This window comes from Cheilinus undulatus, linkage group 7 (assembly GCF_018320785.1).
Source record: "Cheilinus undulatus linkage group 7, ASM1832078v1, whole genome shotgun sequence".
In the NCBI taxonomy this organism is placed as follows: domain Eukaryota; kingdom Metazoa; phylum Chordata; class Actinopteri; order Labriformes; family Labridae; genus Cheilinus; species Cheilinus undulatus.
Window position 1 is genome coordinate 45,846,509 of NC_054871.1, and position 23,203 is coordinate 45,869,711.

Here is a 23,203-nt window from a genome sequence, read left to right on the forward strand (position 1 = left end):
ACCGATGCAACAGCTACTCCGTATTTTGCTGTAATCGAGCTCGTGAATCCCCGAGTCTGTTACTTTGATGCTTCCGGAAACAGCCGAATTCAGCCGACCCCTCCCGAGGTTGTATATGGACGAAGCGATGAAAAGACTGGTCATTCAGAGAGGAGCCGCCACGGATGTACTGGGAGAAAGTGGATACTACGAGCTTTTTTTGGGATTCAAGCCTGAAAGTGGAAATATCTTAAACTCCGGCAACTAAGAGAAGACTTTACCTCACATCCATTAAAGTGCTTTACGGCTTTTTTCCCCTCTCTCATCGGAGCATCAGAGGAATAGCAGCGGGACTCTATCAGACCTCTGTCATATCTGAGGACCTCTCTGCCCTCGCGTCTTTGGGATACTCGGATAGACGGACAGGCTATCCCCGGAAAATGGTGAGTGGTTGAATGTTTTCACCATTTTGTTGTTGAAGAAGGTGAACAAAAACTTTACAAATCTCTACGTAAAAGAAGCATCAAACAGGCTGGACGCTGCATGCAACACCAAATTTATCTCAAAAATCCTTTATCACTAACTTCAGTATTGTGCTTCACATTTAAAACTCTTTGCATGTCGGACATTTTACGATGTTATTTATCATAAGTAACATTTTTTAGATCAGTGCTGTGTATAACAGCATGGTTAGGATAATTTCAACATTGTCTGTTTAGCTTTCTATCCTTTCAGCTCTCCTTATGCCATCAACATAAGATCCCACGAATGTGCACAAATGTGCATGAGTAGAAATAAAGAGATGCTGCTGAAAGCACTGCTCCTTAAAAATGTAAAGCCCTAGGTTGATCGGTTTTTGTGTTTAGACCCATATAAGACTGAATTACACTGTGTAAGTTGTATAAATAGGCTATAGATGTTGTTTTTAACTGAATGCTCTTCATCAGATCCAGTCTCATCTCATTGTGCTGCCACACAGCAGCTCGTGTGTTTTCACACTCACAGTTAACAAGTTTTATTGAATAACTAGCACTCACTATTCATTTATCTGACAGTTAAAAAAAGAATTGCTGCCTTCAGTATCCAAAGGATTGGAGAATACAAAAGGAAGACTAACATGAAGAAGATAAATTGGTTTCATTTGAAACTGACAGAGCTCAGTTAAGTACCACAGACAGCTCAAAGAGGAACGTGCATGGAAATAGACAGAGACAGAAAGGGCTGCCACAAAGGCAGTAGGGGATTACATAGGTGTAGTTTGTTCACCATTTACGGGGATCAGCTATGTACAGTCAATATATACAGTGCCTATAAAAAGTATTCATACTCTTGAGTGTTTTACCTTTTATTGATTTTATAAATCAATCATGGTAAATATCATTTGTTTTTTATTTTTTCATTTCATACACCTGCTACCTTTACAAGCCTTCCAGTGCCTGCTGCTGAGAAGCATCCCCACAGCATGATGCTGCCACCACCATGCTTCACAGTGGGGATGGTGTGTTTGTGGTGCAGTTAAAAATTTTGGTGTCCATCAAACATGTCTGATGGCCAAAAAGCACCGTTTTGGTCTCATCAGACTAAAGAACCTTCTCACACTTGACCATGGAGTCTCTTACAGGCCTCTGTGTGAACTATAATCCAGATTTAATCTGATTTTTCTTTAACAGTGTCTTTCTCTTTGCCACTCTCCCATTGAGCTTTGACTGGTGAAGAACGCAGTCATCAGTTGTTGTGTGCAGCAAGGTTAAAATAGTTTTGGATTTTTCATTAGTTTCTAAATTTATTTTTGTTTTCACTTTCTGTTTTCGATTTTAGTTTAGTTTTTATCAGTTACCTCCGCCAAGGAGGTTATGTGATTGGGTGGGTTTGTTTGTTTGTTTGTTGGCAACATAACTCAAAAAGTTGTGGACAGATTTTGATGACATTTTCAGGAAATGTCAGAAATGGCATAAGGAAGAACTAATTAGATTTTGGGACTGATCTGGATCACCGTCTGGATCAAGGAATTTTTTAAAGGATTCTGTACTATTGGGAGATAGGGTTAATGGTGGAGGTCTGCGCTGTTACAACTTTACACCAGGAGATGGCGGACATGAGTAACTTCAATCCCAACACCAGTTTTTGGTGTGTTTCTATTGAAAATTTTGGAGTTTATAGAGTCGCCCAGTCGAGGAGACGAGTGGGAGCATATCAGAGAGAAAGACTGCGAATTGTAGCGAGAATACTCACAATGCTGGGAGGAATAGGGGAATATTCACCTTCTGCCATGACTTCAGTCGTCCAGTGAGACCATGGGTGAGACTGTCAGTGCATCTGTTGGCACCAGCAGGCAATGCTTTCACCATGACAGTCTACACATAGTGAAGCCAATGCTTTGACTCACCATGTTTCCACCCCAAGGGAGGGAGTAATCGGCGAATGCCGTGGTGGGGGGGGCACATGGGGATGGATCCAGGAATTTTTGAAAGGATTCTTCACTATTGGGAGATAGGGCTGATGGTGGAGGTCTGCGCTCTCTGAATGCTTTTCTAGTTATAGTGTTGGTTTTATGTTTTTTACGGATAGATGTCGGGGCTAAATTTGTGTAATACATTTTTGAAAATGTATTAAAACAAGCTACTCTTCACTTATTTATTTATTTAAAGATGACGTTTGAATACAACTCCAGACATAAAAATACCACTGGGTGAAGTCTTAACCAATCAGATCAGGCAATTTTACACTCCCGAGACTTGTGTGTCAGTGCTAGTTAGTATGGTTGTGTCAAACACTAAAAGTAAGGATATTTTGTCTCCATTTTTATTTTAGTTCGTTTTGTAAGCGCACTATACAGTTTAAGTTAGTTTTCTTTTTTGGTAAGCTTAGATTTTATTTAGTTTCAGTTAACTAAAATGATTTTTGAATTTTAGTTTTAGTTAGTTTTTGTTAACTGTAACAACCTTGGTATGCAGAGTCTCTCTCATCTCAGCTGCTGATGCTTATATTCCTTCAATTTCTTGATGATGAATTTAACTGAACTCTGGGGATGTTCGGTGCCTTGGAAAGGTTTTTGTATATGTTTTCTCTGAGTAGCTTGGAGTGTTCTTTTGTCATGCCGGTGTAATGGTAGCCAGAAATACTGTTTAACTAGTGACTGGACCTTCCAGACACAGGTGTCCCTATAGTACAATCACTTGAGACACATTCACTGCACTCAGGTGATCCTGGTTTCACTAACTGTGAGACTAGCACTAATTAGCTGGACCTCTGCTGAATTAGATCAGTCACATTAAAGGGTGTGAAAATGTATGCAGTCACCCATTTTACTGAACATATTTTTATTTAATTAGCATTACTTTGTGGAGATCTGTTTTCACTTTGACATTAAAGAGGGTTTTTTTTGTAAATGTTTGTAATTTTTTTTGTAAAAAAAAAAATCTTTACTAAAGACTTTTCCCCCTCTTGCCTTGTTATCATTGAACTTATGATCCTTAATCCCTAAAGCAGAGGAAGACTAAGGACAATGTCAGCTTAGGTCAGGTCAGGTATGGGACCGTATGTCTGTTCAGCACTTGTCCAGGCCTGTGCCAAGCCCATGCCCCACATCTCTCCAGGTGTCCTCCCAGCTGACCCCCCAAGCAAGCAAACTGTGGAGTGTCATGTGGTGATGTCCAGATCTGGACTTTGCTGATCATGCTGTAAACCTCTGTAAAGACGTCTTTGTGAGGACTTTTAACTTGCTGAGTGAGGAGCGTGAAAGGCTGATGTTTTTGACCCACCTCAGGTTTGACGGTTAGCTCTGGCGTCCCAGAGCTAACCCACAACCCCATGCCAGCTATCTCTGCCCACTATAATAATAATAATAATAATAATAATAATAATATCGATGATGATTTTTTTTTCCTTAAATGTATTTCTAGCTGTTTTCCCTGACTGTTCTCAGATATGGCTGTTTTCACTCCCCTCTCCTTAGTGTGCTGTACTTTCATAGCATCAAATACTATGATTTTATAGCAGATGGCCAATAACTGAACCGTAGACTGAGGACAGATTTACCTTGCTGTCTCTAAAGAGCTAAAATATGCAGTTGTGACTGTGGCATGATAAAAATAAATGACGTGTGATTTCTGAAAGATCCTCCACTGCCCCGTCTGTAACTGCATGTGAGGCTCCCTCGCTCAGCTTCAAGCGGCTGGATGTTATGGATGAATAGATTCCAGTGTTGGAACCGTGACCTGGACATGCCCCTAGATGCTTTTTGAATGTAAAACAATCTCCTATCTTCTGTTTAGTCACTGCTATACAGCTAAGATGTAAAAACAAGTTAATAAGAATTCTAAGTGTACTGGAAAGAGCCAAACCTTCATGTTACTTTACACAACCAAATAGCAGATAATCTCTGTTAGAATGAGAGAAAAAGGTGATTAAAATATTCCACAAATACATGTTGTTGAGTCAAAGCAGAGACCCTCTTAAATTGATCTAACCTAGTTTTCTAAAGGTACAGTGTCTAATTTTTTAGTTTTTGGAAACCTGTATTGATATCATTCAGAGCAAGGGTTCTCAACCTTGGGGTAGGGACCTCCTTGGGGGTCGCGAGACACTGAGAGGGGGTCTCCAGTTGCTCTAAAAAAACAAGAATATTTTTTTAAATTACTCTGTTTCCAGTTTACACCAATTTTGTCAAAATTTTTACCGCTTTTCATCACCCCCCCCACCCCAAACTCTTTCTATCCACTTTTCTTCTGCCTGTTTTTGCCACTTCTAAACCAATTCTTGCCACTTAAGCTTAATGTTGCCTCTGTTGACCCATTATTGCTACTATTAACCCCTTTTAACCACTTTTTCTTCACATTTTTCCCATTTTAACCCCATCTCACCATCTGATATGCACATTTTTGCTAGTTTAACCAACTTCTGCCAGTATCTGCATATTTTTTTCATTCTCAGTTAACCCATTTTTGCCAATTTAAAGCAATTTCAGCCACGTTTTACCTCCTTTTTACCACTATTTACACCCATTTTTGCCACTTTAACCATTTTTTGCCTTTTTGCCATTTTTATATAATTTTTGTCACTTCTAAACCATTTCTGCTACTTTTAAAATCAAATTTCACCACCTTTTCCACCAATTTTTGCCATTATTAACCCATAACAATTTTTAAATCATTTTATTTCCTTTGTTTTTTACATTTTAAAGAAGGCTATTTACTACACTAAATGATTAAAAAAAGATTGTTTCTTTGATAAGAGAGGTTATTTTTTTAGGTTAAATATGAAATATGGATATCACAGCTTAACTTTACAATGGACCATGATTTTGCTGACTTCCATGGTCCCCCAGTTTGGCTTGGCACCAGAAAGCTCTCCCATTTGTCCCCCTTTATGGACGGCCTTGTCTGCACATGACTATTCCAAATTGTGCATGGCTGTGTTCAACCACCTTCAGGTACAGTGGGGGTCCCCGGTCACTGGCACCTTTATTTCGAGGTCTGCAGGCTGTAAAGGCTGAGAATCCCTGATTCAGAGATTAATATGTTATAATGAGAATACCGGTCACATGATCAAATGAGCACATTTTAGGGAAGACTTCTGTAACTGCCAGTTCTCCTAGGCTTGTTAGTTAGCTATGCTGTCTTTCTTAACTTCAGCTGATTTTCATATATGGGGGCTGGACATTGAAATAAACTTTGAAAGCTAAAATAATTGCAAGCTTTTATAAAAGGCCTTTTATAAAAGGCTGCAACACTAAAATCAATAGAAAATCAATATTTGGTGTAGTTAACATATTTTTGTGAAAACGTTTTTTTTTAATCCAAAATTAATGGAACTTTTGCCTTTAACAGTGAAATCAGTCCCCATCAACTATACCGCAGCCAGCCACAAGGGGGTGATTGAGATATTATAGCCACATATAGCTGAGATTGATACTAATATGCTGTGTTGTGATTGGCCAGAAACACATGCAGGAAACAGATGTTCTGTGAGGATTTCAAAACTGATGAGACAAAGCACAGCTTTTATCAATATAAGACTGATACATTTTCATTTAAAAAAAAAAAGTTAAACAATCACATGCCACCTTTTCCTTCTTAAATTTTCTAGATTTAATAATCTAGTGGGGGCTGGATGGGAGGCTGTGGGGGGCCCGATGTGGCCTCTGTGCTGCCAGTTGATGATCACTGCTATGAGAAAAGTTTTAAAGGTATACTTCAACATTTTGGCAAATTCGCCCATTGCCATATTTCCTATAGTCTTAGTAATAGGTTCGTTACCTTTAGTTGTCCGTGCAAGCTATTTTTAGATCGGCGCTGCCAAGTTTGGAGCTGCTGTGCCAACTCATTGGAGTCTTACAGTATTCCGGCTTTTCCTCATCAAACTCATCAAATACACAAGTTGTGACCTGTACATTCACCATGCTATGAAATAATAACGTTTAATTATGTAACATTACGGCACATGAAGCAAATGCGCAGAACTACTTTCCGAGTAAACTGCTGGGCGGAGTGACACAGTGGGCACCTGTAGCAGTGCCGTAGTTACTTGGTAGTTCCGGCTTTGCATTTAGCTTTAAAACATCTCCGTCTCATAATGTTCCATGATTATTTCATAGCGTGGTGAATGTGCAGGTCACAACTTGTCCACAAGAGCATTTTGGAGTTGTTGGATTGTGTATTGTACAGGGCTGTTTGGTGGTGCATTGGACAGCATTGTCAGGTTCCAGGTTCTGCATGGGATCATTTTTCCTGTGCCTGGGTTTTCTACGGATAAATCTACAGTTCAAAAGCTTGTTAGGCTAATTTATGGTGCTAATTGCCTGAATGTGTCTGGCCACAGTCCAATTCAAAAATGATTTTCAATCCAAACTCATTTTTAATCCCAGTAGATTTCCTCCTAGTTGTTTAAAAAGAGGTGCTTATTTCAGTGTTCATAGACATTTAAAACTGAAAGCTAGCGTTACTCATGTTTTTAGCAGTACAGCTGGCAGCACTATCACTGCTGCAGTGTACCAAAATAGTTTCAGTTGTTTGAAAAAGGGACCTTTATGTTATCTGATGAGCTCCAGATATGTGCCCCTGGCCTGTCCACAATCCCCTTAAGTACCAGAAAAACCCATCAGGAGAGGAGGATCAAGAGAGCCACATCCATTTCCTGAGGGGTGGAGTCAGACAGCTCATTAACATTCAAAGCCACAGACACAGAAACAGCTCGTTCGGAGCAGGGCTGAAAAAGATTTTGATGCACCACTGGTCAAACTGTCTCTTTATCAATGGAGACCATTTCTGTCATTCTTGTACTGAGTCTTTGGTCATTTCTAACATTTTGTTCAACTTGTTCAATGTCTTCAGAAGTTTATGAAGTTTATAGGTGCCCAGAACGTTCATGGCCTTGAACATCCTCTCTGCCTTCACTGAACCATTCGAACACGTGGCATGCAGTGTTCCCCACACACCTCAGTTAGTGTTCCAAAAGATTCAGGTGCTGTTTTGTTCAATTTCACCCAAAATTTCAAGTTAATGTGTTGCTCAACTTTGAAGCTAATCATTTTCCGACACCTTAGCAAAAACATGAGCACTTCAGTCAGCAGCTAGCAGTGAACTAAAGACGTCACTTATCTGAAACCTAAAGCAGTTGTGCGTGAATACCCAGCCTTTAACACTCAGTGTGACTGTAAACCACCTGGTTTTAGCCTCATAAGAGCAGTCTCATTATAATATCCATACCTTCACACTCATTTGTGAAACCTCCCATACAAAGAGTTTAGGAAAGGCAGGACTTAAAAAAAAAAAATCTCAGAAAGTGATTGGATAAGAGTTCTGGCTGTCACATTAATGATGAGCCAATTGGAGCAACAAAACAGATGAGATAGTAGGCTCAGCAGTAAGTTGTTGTCATCTTATTTTTGGGTGAATCTCAAGCTTAGGCTGGTAGGGAGATGCAAAAATGTCCCCTGCTTAGAAAAACTTTCAGTGTGGTTCTTTGCTCCTCTCCTATTACAAATGCTGTCCAGACCTGGTAAAAACTGTTGCTAAAGATGCTAAAGCCACATCCGAGCTAACAGCTTCACTAGGGCTGGGCAATTAATTGCAAATTAGATTAAATCGCAATATGACCTGCTGCAATTTTTAAATTTCAGAAGGTGCAAAATTTCCTAAACCTGACATTTGTGTCAAAATACCAGTTTAGAACTTTTTTTTGCAGCAGAAATTTTATGCATGACTTATCATGCAATCATTCTAGTGCCATATTTTTAAAATAGTGTACAAAAAAACACATTTTCTTCATTTTTGTATGTTTTTCTTATTAAGTTAGACAATTATATAAAAATGTTCATTCCCTTTAATACAACAGCTCATATCAAATTTGCAAAATGAGTAAAAAAAAAATCATCACAGTTGGATATTTAAAAAAAATGGTTCTGCCCTAGTTTAATCTAACATTGTGTCGGTTATGGTATGGAAAAATTATTGCTTGTTTTTGTTGTAAAATGCATGTGATGAGGAACTTAAGAAATAATCATAACTTAAATTGCAATATTGGGTAAAAAAATCGCAGTAAGATTATTTTTCCAAATGGTTTAGCCCTAAGCTTTACCAGTGGCAGTAATTACTCCTGGCATTCAATACAGCCCACTCTTAACTATGGCAACCGAATGCCAAAGCAGGTCGGGAGGAGAGTGGAAACATCTTTTCCACCGTGAAAGACATTCTGTGTGCAATTCTCTGGACTTCTTTGCTCTGTAGAAAATAATAAAAATAAACAAATGTGGCCCAGTCTTGACAAACTGCCGCTGTGGCTACATCTGAGCTAATTGCTATCAGCAGCCATTATAACAGCTTCCAGTCAAGCGACAACCTCCAGTCCTGAAAAATGAAGCCAATGAAGAAGCGCAAAAAAATTGCAATACTGCGAGTGGCCACTTGAGGCTGGCTGCAGGAACACATGTTAAACAGTTTTTACGCAAGAAATAAATCGTTCACAATCTGGTTCAAAAAACCAAACGTGTCTCATTAGCTAAAGTCTTTATGTGCTCTCACTGTAAGAGGGGGCCACAATGGTTTAGATTATATTTGGGAGAAACCTCACTGCGCACTGATTGGTGCGTCTCATTTGATTGACGGATAGCTCGACAGGCAGAAGTTATGCTTCTGTCAACCAGAATGGTAGCTTGCTAGCTAACAGGAAGTCGAACTTAGTGGACGCCGCGGATTGGCTTCAAAAGCAGTTTGAGCCCGCCCATTGTAAGCAGACGACTGATTTCACACAGGCCTTGTCCAATTCTTTCTACAGTCTATGCTTCCAGTACAACTAAACCCCACCCGTAGCCAACGATTCATTCTCCTCAAATGATGCTGATTGGTCAGGTCAGACTGTGCACAGCCGTTTCAGATTTTTAGTTTTTCAACATGGATTTGCTCGTTGACACACATGAAATCTGGCCAGTCCTTTTGCTCCTTCTGCATGTGATTCCCTCGCACTCTCACATACATGATCAAAAGCATGTTTTTTATTAGCATGATCTCGGAGCATTTACTGCCATTTACTGCCTTTACCTTTCTGAAGGGAATGCTTGGCTGGGCGCTGTCCATTTGACATTTTAAGGACTTTTTTTTATTGAATATCCTCACAATAACCCCGACACTTGCTTGGCCATGTGGCTGGACCCTGGAACTGTCCCAGAACGGGCTGAAGTCCAGTCACCAAGCAGACCTGCTGCTGAAGCTTGTACTAACACTCTGCAGGAAAACAAATGCCTCTGACAAGCAAACATGGCCACCAACAGCTATGAAAAAGGCAGAGTTCCCCCCACCCACCCACTCTTGGAATATACAAAGATAGGCCGATTTACATGAATGTCACTTGGCGTGTACGTTTTCCTTATTTGGGTCAGAAATTGTGTTACTTTTTTGATTTGATTACTTTTGAGAATTCACAGAAGGCATGTCATGTCATTTTTGGACCTCTCTGATGTTGTCAAGGACCACATGAGGCTTGTTGATAAGTGGCTGTTACGGCACATGAACATGTCTCTATGCAGAGTTTTGTTGCAACACCATGACTGTGTGTATTCTGGGGGTTTTTTCTGCTCAGTTGGGCTAAACAGAGAATCAGGTAACTTGTAGGGTTGATTATTGAAGTAAAACGTGTCAAGAAACAGCAAAACTGAAGTGTTGAACTCTCAGTGTTAAAAATTTCAGAGTTGATTTGGACTTTCTGAGTGTAATTCTAAATCCATTGACAGTTAAACCGCCTTCAGTGTTGGAGTTGCTTGACGATGTTGATGCATTTAGTGTTAGAGTCAATTTATCCAAGCTCTGCCCACTGTCATTTTAAATCTGGGGTTATTCCTGTGGAGTTTCCACATCATGCCTTTGGGTAGAGAGTTTATACGTGTTTAGATGTGGCCTGTTGTACAGTGATCATTGCTGGGATTCTTTCACTCATGTTTCTGGTGAATTATTGTTTTTTATTTTGAGTGATGTTATCCACTACGTTGGTCACTTTTTGCCTGTGGTGGGGTATAGTCTTTACTAAAGGGTTGAGTGCAGACTTTCAGCTCAGGGCATTTTTTAGTTCTGTTGCTGTATGTTGCTGTAAAATACCTGAATTAGGGCTGGACAGTATATCCAGTATGCTTGATGTGTCGCAGCTTTTGCCACGCACAATGATAAAGTGACTATATCACAAACATCCAAGTATGACTTAGGGCTGGGCAATTAATTGTCAAAATACCAGTTTAAATTGTTTTTTTGCAGCAGGGACATTATGCATTACATATCATGCAATCATTCAAGTGGCATATTTTTAGAACAGTGTACAAAAAAGTCCTGTTCTCTTCATTTTTGTATGTTTTTCTTGTTAGATATGAGAATTATATAAAATGATCACTCCCTTTAATACAACAATTCATATCCAATTTGCAAAATAAGTGAAAATCATCAAAATTGGATATTTTTTTATAAAATTGTTCAGCCCTCATTTAATCTAATATTGTGTTTGTTGTAATTTAGAATGAATTATTGTATGTTTTTGTTGGAAAATACATGAGATAAGGAACTTAAGAAATAATCTGGTATTAAATCGCAATATTGGGAAAAAAAATCGCAATTAGATTATTTTCCCAAATCCTTCAACCCTAGTATGAATTATGTGGAAGTTTTGAGCTGTCAATGCGAATTTCTCGCTGGAGTTTCCCTTCTCCCACTGTCCCTGAACGCATCTCAAACAGCAGCGAGTCCCCCCCTCCCATCCAGAAAACTCCTCCGCACATAAGCGTTTTCGTATCAGAGAGAGGAGCAAGGGAGAGGAAGGTAAACAGAGCAGCGTGGCGAGTTGGCGGTGAGTTATCTGCGTTCAGAGATGGACAACGAGAAACAGCGCTGGGTCTGTCATCCAGCAGTCGTTCAACTTTGAAAAGGAATCAAAAAGGAATCAGTCCCTTTTTTCCCCCCTGTGCCATGCCCATGGGTACACCTCCCTAATCAAAATTTGATTTGTAGACATTTAAAGGTGGTAGCCATCCTAAAACTGATTTCTATAGAGTGCTGCTAGGGCTGGTTGTCATTACTCTGCTGTGTCTTTTTTGTTTTTAAAAGCCTGAAAAAGATATTTTGTCTAGATCCTTCTAATTAGAATAATGATTTGTGCTGATGGGGACGTTTACATGGTTTATATTTTTACTTGGATATCATTTGACAATACATCTGAGGTGATGTTTAAGAGGAATGCTGAAGTCAGGGTAACTGGTAGTGAACTTTCAGCAGTGAGAAATTAAGCAAAGGAGCTCATTGCTTTTTTTAAACCACTAATGTGTAATGGAGTACTTTTTTAGAAACCACTCCAACACTATAAATGAAATATCCTACTGAGACCCTGGGTGCACCGGTGACATTCTGACTTCCTTAAAACATAGTCGTAAATTCTTTTGTTAGATTTGGGAGATAATTGTCCAGAATTTCCAGAAAAGTTTAAGTCATTTTCTTATATTGTCTGGAGAATTTGCTTTGGAATTTTCAGGAATTTCTTGAAATTTTGTGAAGATATTTGCTTATTGTAGTGATGCACTGATTGTGAAAATCAGGGCTGATGCGGATGTTTTTCACCAACTGATGTTACCTCTTAAATTTGTGATGTTAACTTCCTCCGTAAGACCAGGGACAAAAATTAACAACAATAGTATAATGAACAGTTTAATTCTAGCCTTTTTTTTCGATTTAGAGGGGACGAATCCAACCATAGAAATCTACGGTGGAACATCTTTTCAAAACTCATTTCACAATGAAAGATAATTTGAAAAACAATAACAGCTAATAAAAACCTTATAACTGCAGAAAAGCCTCATTAACCTGAAATAAATCACTACTTTCTTTTTTCAAATCGGCCTCAACATAAAACGTTGTTTTTAACAATCATCTTATATCCTTTTTCTTATTTAAACAAGACTAAGGTTAAAATCTAGTATTTGGCTGACCGCAATTATCTGGGATGTCTGTTGAAATTGCAGACCGAAAGCTCCCATAGAAAGCGTTTGGGAAGAGCAGGACTTTTCAGAAAATCTTCAGAAGGTGACTGGAGGAACGTTCTGTCTGTCACATTCATGACGGGCTATCAGAGCAACAAATGACGTTGCTACTCTTGCGCACGCTACCGCTGCCTTAGATTGTTAATAAAAGTGATTCATGTAAAATTGATGCCAAGGCTGCTCGAAAGATGTGCAAAAACAACTTCTGTGCCAAGGCAAGCTTCGGTGTGACTCTCTGTGCTTGTTTATGCAGTCCAGTTCCACTTAAACTGCTGCATTCTTACAGCTACATCAGAGATAAGGGCTACTGCAGCAGCAACCTCTGGATACACTGGAAAAACGTGACTGTAATGATCGCAAACCTATGCTGAAACATATGGGAGAAGAGCAAGACATCTTTTCTGTCACGGAAAGCTTTTAGTGTTGCTCTGCACTTGTTTTAATAAAGAAACAGAAACTGTCCAGTTCAGACAAAACCGCCACTGTGGCTAAGTCCAAGCTAATCACTCCACTAGCAGCCGTTGTATACAACCACTCATAACAAGTAACCCTTTCCCTGTTACTCTCACATACTCGTGCCGAAGCAGGTCGGCAGAAGAAAGAAACCACCTTTTCTGTCATGGAAATCTTTCAGTGTTGCTCTCTGCGCTTGCTTTGAAAATAAATGCTGTCCAGTTTTGACCAAAGTGCAGCTGTGGCTAAGTCCGAGCTAATCACTCAGTTAGCAGCCATTGTATACAAGCATTCACATAAGAAGTAACCTTTTCCCTTTTCCCACATAGTCATGCTGAAGCAGGTTGACAGAAGAGCAAAAGACCTTTCACAACATGCAAAGCTTTTTAGGTTGTTTTTATTCTTTATTTCATAGAGAAACGTGGTGCACTACTAGTAAAACGGGCACAGTGCTAAAGCTATATTCAAGATAATCACCGCAGCGAAGGCGGCCATTACCTTTCAGTACAGCTAAACTCAAAGCGCAACTCTGTATGTATGGCTCTGAAAGTATATTCAGTCAGTCAGTCAGTCACATACAGACCCATGTGTAGGGCTGGCGTCAGTGGTCAGCCAAAAATATGGTGATATAAAAATTGATATAGTGCCCAGCCCTACCTCAAAGTCTACTGCTTGGTTAGCTGCATGTTTTTCTCTCCAAAGATTATCCTCTCTGCCCGCTGCAGCTCAGTTTGTTACTCTTCTCATCCAGGATGTTTGAAGCAGAGTTTGCAGGCATACCTATTAGTTGTGCATAAAGCATGCTTGTGTGCTTTGCTTTACTTCCTCATCAAAATAGCGGTCCTTGTACCAGGATGTAATACGTTCGCAGTGCAGACAAGTAGATCAGACTATTTGTTTGAATCTTTTGTGAACAGACTGTTATAAAGTAGTTATAGTTTCTGTAGTTGTAGTTCAGTGAAGTTTTCACACTGTGATCAGGGTCTACCTCTGTGTGTAAAAAGAAGTCTCACTGATTTTATTCCTCAGTATATCTGCACAGCTGGTCAGGTAGACAGAGGGGCAATGTTTGAAGTGTCCCAATATTTGTCAGACGCTGCGCGATTCTGCAGATCTGTACAGACAGCTGGGTGCATGCAGCAGAAAACTTGGACTGCTGTCAATCATTGCTTTTGTCATATTTTATCATTTTATCTCACAGCAGCATGCACTTCAGATTTGTGTATTTTACACGTTGCTATTGGTGCATGTCCGATTTTTTGTAGATAAGGGTTCACGAGGCCACCATTGGCTAATGCTGACGTCCCACCTATGCTTTAGAGCATCACTGGTTTATTTTGGAGAGTTTGCTTTGAAGAATGCACAATTTTTTGGGACTTCAATTGGAAATGTGGGTAGGGAATATCCTTACAAAAGTTTTCACCTATTTTCATGTATTTGGATGGGGGGGGGGGGGGGGGTGTTTGGAAATGTTCCATGGAAATATGGGGGAGTTTTTAATTGAATTTAATTAATCAATTAATCAATTAATAAATTTGTTTATTTATGTATTTTGTAAATTTGATTACACCTTATGTATAATGTCTGTGAACATTTTTCAGGATTTTTCTTGGAATTTTGATGAACATTTTATGCAAATCTTAAGTCTTTTTTAGGAAAGTTTACTGAAATGTTTGGGGAATATTTAAGGAAATTTTGGGATCTTCTTAAAGGGATTTTTTAATTTCAAAAGAAATCCTTTGTAATTTCTGAGGGAATTTATTTTTTCATTTTTGATGTTTGGATATTCTTCCATTGTTTTAAAGAAAATTTTCCAGGATCTCCAAAATTTTTGTGGAAATTGGTTTATACCAGGCCTTTACAAGTTCTTGTGGTCTATCATCATAAAAAGGACTACATGGTTCACCTCTGAATGCTGACTCCATTTCTTACTGAATGGAGTCAGTCAATCAGCCCCCATCAACTGACCGACACAAACTAAAAAATGTGTAAAAAAATCAGTATTTTTGTGTGTCGTACAGTAAGATTAGTCTGTTGTCCTAGTATACAGACACTTTTTTTTGGTTTAAAGTACTTCCTGTTAAAAGACAAGGCTGAGGGTTTAATCAGCCACTGATCCCAAATAAGAGCAGAAACTAAAACTGCACAAGAAACGTAAGCTCAGGGTTCAGGAGGATATGATTGTGTGTGTGTGTATGGGTGTGTGTGGGTGTGTATAGGGGGGTGGGGGTGTTAACAGGGCTTCATACTTCACTCTCTCACCCAGAAATAAAGACTGCTACAAGCTTGAAGCATTGTAGAACACAGTTATAGCAAAAAGAATCTTTAGATTCAAAGTTAATTAAAGCTGAAACATTTTTTTAGCAGTAGTTTTCTTTTTATCTACCTTTGAATGATTCCAGTTACAAGTATTGAATGATTGATATGTTCAGAATTTTTCCGTAGGACTGTGAGGTCACGTTTTATTATTTAAAAATCAGAAACACATTTTATACTCATGCCACAATCTTGAACTAATCCCACAACCGCTGAGGACTCCCAGCGTTAGTATTGCAGAGTTCATTTAAGCTACAGTGGTCTGGCCTGTTCTTTCCTTCTCTAAGAGCTTTTACTGCTTATTTTGTCAGATGACAGTAACCTTGGCGGATATGACTCATGCCCATATGTCCAGTACATTATGTACCCTCATGGTCTGCAATGAGCTGAATAAGGAGAGGACTGGCAGGGTGCTGGCCCTGTGTCTTTGGGAGCGTGACGTCCCCGATGGCAGGAGGTTTTGCTTCTGGCTTGATGACTTGGTTTGCTTGGCTTGATGGCAGCCTGGACCAGGCTCTAAAGGGGATGTAACCCACAGGGTCTGGCAGAGCCCTGAGCCCCGGCAATCTGCTGCTCCCCTGGATACTGCTGGGCATTGCTAAGATGCAACGCCTTGTATGTCACAGCATCAGGGGAATGTAATGCCAAGACAAAAAAAGATAAACAGTCCTGGATTTTTTTTAGTTATTATTTTTTTTCACTGTACTGACTCTGTGCAGGCCACCCACCTTTTTCTTAATTATTCATTTTGGACTGTCTGGAAGACTGTCTTAGCTTACTTACAGTGTTTTCAGTTATTCTTAAAAAGGTACCTTTTTAAACAGCTTACCATACTTGCCTTGTTAATTGTACTATCTATAGTTACCATAAGATACATTTGGTTTTTTTACTGTTTGTGATTGAAACCAAATATTCTACTTTGGATGAAGGCAGAGTTTCTGAAATTTGTTATAACAAGACTAACTTCAATCCTAGTATATGTGGCTGATCACAACTATCTGAGATGCCAGTTGAAACTGCAGACTGAATTGTGTGTTCTGGCAGAGTGATTAGTTTTTTGGGTGTATAACTGTGTTGTCCCTGATGTTTGTGGGTTGACAGTTGAAGGACCCTAAATGTTAAAACATAAAGCCCTGTAGGAAACAGCAAACCTGACACGCCAGATCGATCCATTCCATGAATATGTTTCACAATCATCTGGGAAAGCTCCCATAGAAAATGTTTGTGGACGGCAGAACTTTTCAGAAAATCTTCAGAAGGTGATTGGAGGAACGTTCTGTCTGTCACATTCATGACGGGCCTCTTGGTCTTGGTCTGGCTCTCTGCTCTGGTTTTAAAAAGAAATGTGGTCCAGTTCTGATTAAACTGCTGCTTTCCGGCAGCCCCTGGATACACCAGAAAACCCCACCATAACAATCGCAACATCATGCCAAAGCAGGTTGGCAGAAGAGCAAAAACATTTTTTCTGTCATAAAAAGCTTTCAGTGTTGCTGTCAGCGCTTGTTTTAATAACGTCATGTTGTCCAGTAGACAAAAATGCCGCTGTGGCTAATTCCAAGCTAATCACTCTACTAGTAGCTATTGTATACAAGCATTCACATAAGAAGTTACTCTTTCCACCATAACCATCACTTATTTGGTTTTTTTGTTATTTCATACAGAAACATGGTCCAGTTCTAGTAAAATGGGCACAATGCTGAAGCTTTATCTGAGGTAATCATTGCAATGGAGGCAGCCATTACTGACGCCTTTCAGTACAACTAAACCCTGCCCAAAGTGCAACTCTGTATGTATGGCTCTGAAAGTAAACGCTACTCACTTACTCAGTCAGTCAGTCAGTCAGTCACATACAAACCCATGTGTAGGGCTGACCTCAGCCAGAAATGTTTGTGGGGAATTGAACAGCAGCCAGTGACAGAACTTTCCACTGTTGATCAATGTTGGGTTAGTTTCTGAAAAGAAGTAATCCATTACATATTATAAAAAAGCTGGTTTCCAAAGATAATCAGTAACTGCAACAAGAAATGTCCATGCATTTCCATTCCATGGGGAAAAATGGAATAAAATAAAACATGCATACTTGTCCTTCAATAATTATGTGACTTTTATTGATTGACCCATTTATTAATGAGTCGTTAGTAGGGTTGGGCAATTAATCACAAATTAGATTAATCGCAATGTGGCCTGCTGTAATTTTCAAATCGCAGACAGTGCTATATTTAACCAAGCGGCAAACTCCGGTCCTAAAAAATGAAGCCAATGTGGAAGTGCAAAAAATTGCTATACCGCCAGTGTCCACTTGAGGCTGGCTGCAGGAAAACAGGAAGTTCCGTCTGCACACATGTTAAACAGCCGGTTTTGACACACAAAGTAAACTGGTTTACAGCCTGGTTCAAAACACCAAGCGTGTCTCATTAGCTAGTGTCTTACTGTGCTCCCTCTGTAGGGGGGGTGAATTTTGTTGTACCGCGATCGTTTGGATTATATTTAGGAGAAACCTCACTTCACGGTGATTGGCGCGTCTCATTTGATTGACAGATAGCTCGGCAGGCAGAAGCTCCATGTCTGTCAACCAGAATGCTAGCTAGCAGGCTGACAGGAAGTCGCGCTTAGTGGGCGAGCCGTTGATCTAAAGTTCGGTTGAGACCGCGATTTCAATATGGAAGCATCACGAATGGGCTTCAAAAGCCGTTTGAATCCGCCTATTGTAAGCAGACGACTGATGTCACACAGGCTTTGTCCAATTCTTTCTACAGTCTATGTATTTAACCTGAAATGTGTCAAACTACAAGTTTGATACATTTTTACAAAAATCCTGCTTTATGTTTTTCTTATTCAAAACAAGAATAACAAAGAAATGATCATCCCTGTCAATACAGCAATTAATATCAAATTTACTATATGAGCCAAAATTGCATTTAGATTTTTTTGTTGTTTATTCAGAGCGATTTATCTAATTTTTTGCTAGTTATCCATCCATCTATTTTCTATACCACTTCTCCTGTTTGGGGTCGCAGGGGGCTGGAGCCTATCCCAGCTGTCATTGGGCGAGAGGCAGGGTACACCCTGGACTGGTCGCCAGTCAACCACAGGGCTGACATATAGAGACAGACAAGCAGGTACGCTCTCATCTACAGCCAGCTTAGGGTTCCTATTAACCTAATGAGCATGTTTTTGGTGGTGGGAGGAAGCCGGAGTACCCGGAGAGAACCCAAGCATGCACGGGGAGAACATGTGAACTTTACACGGAAAGGCCTTGACCAGGAAGGGAACCGGGAACATTTTCGCTATGAGACAACAGCGCTAACCCCTGTGCCGCCATGCAGCCCTGTGCTAGTTATTATAAACTCTACTACAGACACACCATGCATAAAAGAAGAATGTATATAAAACATTAATGTTTAATATCAGGTGTGTCATACAGTCAAATAAGTGAGCAGATTTCATCTGACCCCAAAGGTGTTTTGGGGAAACTGTATATTTTGAAAAATAGTTAAGAGATATTTTCATCAATTTAAAAAAATTAACCATATTTGGAGTAAAATACCTGCACAAATGTCAGTCATAGGTCATGGCATTGCTAAAGTCGGCTGGTCAAATGAAGCCAAACTTGTTTGGGAGCCACCCAGATGGGGGAGTAATCTATTTGGCATGGCCAGCCAATATTGTTTTCTGGCCTTGTTGCATGCATAATTTTTTAAATCTTTTAAACAAATCCCTGTTATTCATTTTAAATTATAAGGTGTAATTATTTCAAATGTTTTAAAGAATTTTAAACTTGTCCTGCTGTCTTGCAAAGGTTGAAATGATTGGTTTATTCTTTGCTGCTTGAGTGTTTTTTATTCTTATTTTCTTAAGTGTTCTATTTTTTTAGATCAGGCCTTTATGTATGCTTTGGGTTCATACATATCAGAAATCTGATGATGCTGGTGAAACCAAAAACCAGTTTCGCACCGGTTTGATTGGTTTAAGGTTCATAATCTTGCATTTGTTTAGCACAGCAAGGGAAAAATATTTGATACTATTTGTATAGATATAAAATCCATAGAGTGGCAGACCATATGACATATTCCTGAGCTGAACCTTAGACTTACCTCTGCCCTGTCTCTCTGCAGGTGGCCCTCTATGATTGTATTAAACTGTAGCCATCTGGAGTTTTGGGACCAGAGGTCAGAGTACCAGCAGTCAGAAGATGGATCTAGGATTCAGACAGCTGCCTCCTCTGAACAGTGGAACCCTTTATCTCCTGCTGCTGGCCAAACTGGTGATGCCTTCTCACATTGAGAGTAAGTACTGTTACGCTCACAGCTCCAGACATGTTAACAGTTTCAAAGACAGGCCATGGACTAAAAGATACGAATGAGACACAGCTGGGAATGAAGTTCACACAATAAAGACAGCAAAATGCATCAGCTGTCATAGTAATTAGTGTTACAGCTAAAAAATAAATACAAGAATAATGACAATAAATAAAATTTTTATGAAGTGATTTACTTAAAGGTCACATATTTTCCAAGTGGGGAGGTCCAACCGAACCTGGGGGTGGTGCTAACTCCCTCAGTGACATTGTTTTAGCACACATTTTCTGAAGGGGGGGCAAATGAATCTTTCTGATTCTTAGGGGGGATTGTGGACAGGCCGGGGGCACATATATTGGTTAGAAAAGTCTGAAACAGTGATTTTTCATGATATGTGACCTTTAAGGTCACGCAATATTGTATTTCTTGTATGATCTGTAGAAATAAAAATTATTGTACATTTACACTGCTGCAGCCATGCAAAGCCTTCATGTCCTGTGTGAATGCCACACACCAAACTCTGATATCAGGGGGTAATTCACAAATGCCAGGGGTATACAGGTAATACTAGTCCCATGCAAATAGTACCTTATTGATCTGATATAAAAAAAAAAAAAACAATTGTGACAACATATGCAAGGACCCAGGAGAGCAGAGATGAGGTAGGGGTAAAGGAATGTATTTCACAAACACAGTATTGCAGACGATGGTGATTGTCCTGGCGGGTGGTTGGCAGAAGCACTGGAAAAAAAGACAGAGACACTGTAAAAGAGGAGGACAAAAAGGTGTTAGACAAGGCAAATAACTCACTGAAAAATCACTAGATACAAAGGTTGATGAGGAGCCAGGTTAACTGACTGGAGGCTGTAGTACACTGGTGTCTGAAAGTTCAACATGAGGTGAGGAGGGCTTGAATGCCAAGGATTACCTGCAGCTGTGACAAGCTGCATGGAAACTTGAGATGTGGGTGTGGGAGATTTTACTCCAGCTCTTGCAGGGGCTGGTAAAAAAAATACACCCACAAAAGAGTAAATTTGACTATTTTGAGTAAAATATTTGTAACTCTGGAAAAAATATTACCCAGATTGTCCTGCGTAGTATCAGGCTGAAACATAGGAAAAAAGAAAAAATTAAAGGGAAACTTGCTGAATGCACTGTATGCTGATTTACATCCTCTTCCCTGTCCTTTCCTCTGCTTCTTATCTTTCTTTTGTCTCCCTATCATTATCGTATAGGCATGCCAAGCTTCATTAAGTCCCCTGATGACCAGACAGGGATATCAGGTGGAGTGGCTTCATTTGTATGCCAGGCTATGGGTCACCCCAAACCTCGCATCACCTGGATGAAGAAGGGGAAGAAGGTCAGCTCTCAGCGCTTTGAGGTACAAGTCTCATTCCTCACTGGTGGATGAAGTAAATGTATAGACAAAAACTTTAAACTGCTGATTAGTAACCCTCCTTGTCTGAGCCAGTGGTAGCATTGAAGTCACCATGGGTGACCACGGCACGGCTATAGAGCAAAACCGCCACTGAGTAAAGCTGGGTGTAGATCGCTTCCTTTGTAGAGATTTAACTTACTTCTGACAAAGCATAGACTGAATGGGTCAGTCTGGAGTGTAGCACGCAGGCCTTACCTACGATATCAAGGTTCAATTTTGGCGTATATTGTCATGTGAGCTCCCTTAACATTGCAGATATGTGGGAGTCTTCCTGAAAAGAATTTCATTCCAGTTACTGACTCAGAAAGACTGCCTCAGGTTGAGCTGAGACAGTTGAGAACTGATCGTCGACACCTTAGCATCACCAGCATTCAACCAACAGATCGACATTTGCTGGACAGGGATTTCCCCCTTATCCAGCAACGCAGATCCCGAGAGCCTTGTCCTGCTGCCCAGTGGAGACGAGGAAGGCTCTGATGCTGAGGAGCAGTGAAACAGCAAAAAGTGTTTTTTTTCCAAACAAGAAGTCAATGTTTTAGCCATGGTTTGACACAGCTTTCTTCCACAACATGTGATAGATCTTCTCACCTCATTAGAGCGAGTTTGTGTCCAAATGCCTTTGATACTTGTGGAGCGTCCTGTTTAAATATGTAAATATATAATTTGTTTACATTTTTCTTAATCACATTTAATGGTTTAAATTGTGAACTGCAAAACCAATTCTTTATAATATATTATCTGTAATATTTCACATTCATGTCTTCTAAATGCAACAGTTGTGAAGTAATACCAAAATGCTATGATTTCCATTGTCCTTGAACTCACCGATCTCTCTTAAGAGTTTTATTGGTTTAGAGAGATGTTACTCAAGAGGGAAATGCGGGTCACTTACTTTCTGACTAACCTATCAAGCATAGACATAACATATGTAGACGCCTCATTGACTGGATGGCTGTACGTTGATGTCGCAGCTATATTGCGAGAGGCAACTCTGCTACGTCAGGCAATACAACAAGACAAGGTGTATGTGAGTCATCGGAATAAAAATAGCACAAACAATCACATTGAATAGTTTTAAATGAATAGTTTTATACTCAGTGATCTGTATTCATGTAAGTACTGGTAATAAAAACCACTTAGATAAAAAATGAATGAGGTTGTATGAGTAATACACAGAATCGGAATCTACTTTCTTCTATTTTAGCACTAAAATTACAGTTATTCTCTTTAATTTGAAATTATAGTTATGTTGTGAGCTGTACTGGCTTGTGGATAAATGCAAAGATAAATAGATATTTGTTGAAAAGATTTTTTTCACCTTTAACTGGCTTTAATTAACAGATATACATTATATATTACTACTGTAGCATTAGCCTAATCAAGTAAATTGACTAAATTTTCACTCTGTACCGTCAGCAGACACGTGTAAACACGAAGGGCTTTTTACAAATGCTGCCGCTGACTTAACACATTTTTTTAAAAAGTAACACATTAATTTGACACTAAGAAGAATACAGTAAAAGCATATTTTTAAACTATCTGTTTATATAATTCTATATTTTCACTGCTTACTGTCAGTTGATATGTTTCTATTTAGTTTCTATTTTTATGAGGCATAAGGCACAGTTCTCTGTTATTGTCTTCAACACTCATACATCAACAGGAGGGACATAACAGCACTGTGCATCTCTACAGGTGATCAGACGGAGAGGAAGAGAAGAGAGCTGTTATGTCTTTCCTGTTGATTTATATTTGAGACAATAACAGAGAATCATGACTGTCTCTACAAAATGCCTTATGCCTCATATCGATGAATATGTGAAATTATACCTCATTATTGAATTTAACAACAAAGAGATTCTCTCTTTTTAAAACATAAACACAGCGTCTATGATCCACCGTTAGTAATAGCAAGTTTCGACTTTTTTCTTGTCATTTCGACTTTAATCTCAACTTACCCAAAATTATTTTCTCTTAAAAAATGGCCCTAATCCTTTTCCGTACCATTGAGTACAAAAACGACTGATCCAAATCAGTTTTATTTGAACACGAGTACTTTTTATTCAGAAAATCTCATGTTCAAATCTCATACTTGTATATGCCTGTGAGACGTTCTTCTCTCTGGCAGTATGGCGGACACATTGACGTGTCGCAGCAGTGGGCAAACACAGCCAATGAGGCGACTACGTATATTATGTTTATGCTATCAGGTCT

General features: G+C 39.4%; 1 protein-coding gene across 11 annotated transcripts in view; it reads left to right on the forward strand.

Annotated features, from left to right (window-relative positions):
• The first annotated feature begins 214 nt into the window (after nucleotides 1-214).
• LOC121512344 (receptor-type tyrosine-protein phosphatase F-like) overlaps nucleotides 215-23,203 on the forward strand; it is an 84,915-nt gene continuing 61,926 nt past the window's right edge. For all 11 annotated transcript variants that reach the window (XM_041791565.1, XM_041791566.1, XM_041791567.1 and 8 more), the window contains exons 1-3: nucleotides 215-422; nucleotides 19,369-19,539; nucleotides 20,787-20,932. In XM_041791565.1, coding sequence (XP_041647499.1) covers nucleotides 19,446-19,539; nucleotides 20,787-20,932 — 240 coding nt within the window. In that variant the 5' untranslated portion in view covers nucleotides 215-422; nucleotides 19,369-19,445. The remainder of the gene's footprint in view (nucleotides 423-19,368; nucleotides 19,540-20,786; nucleotides 20,933-23,203) is intronic.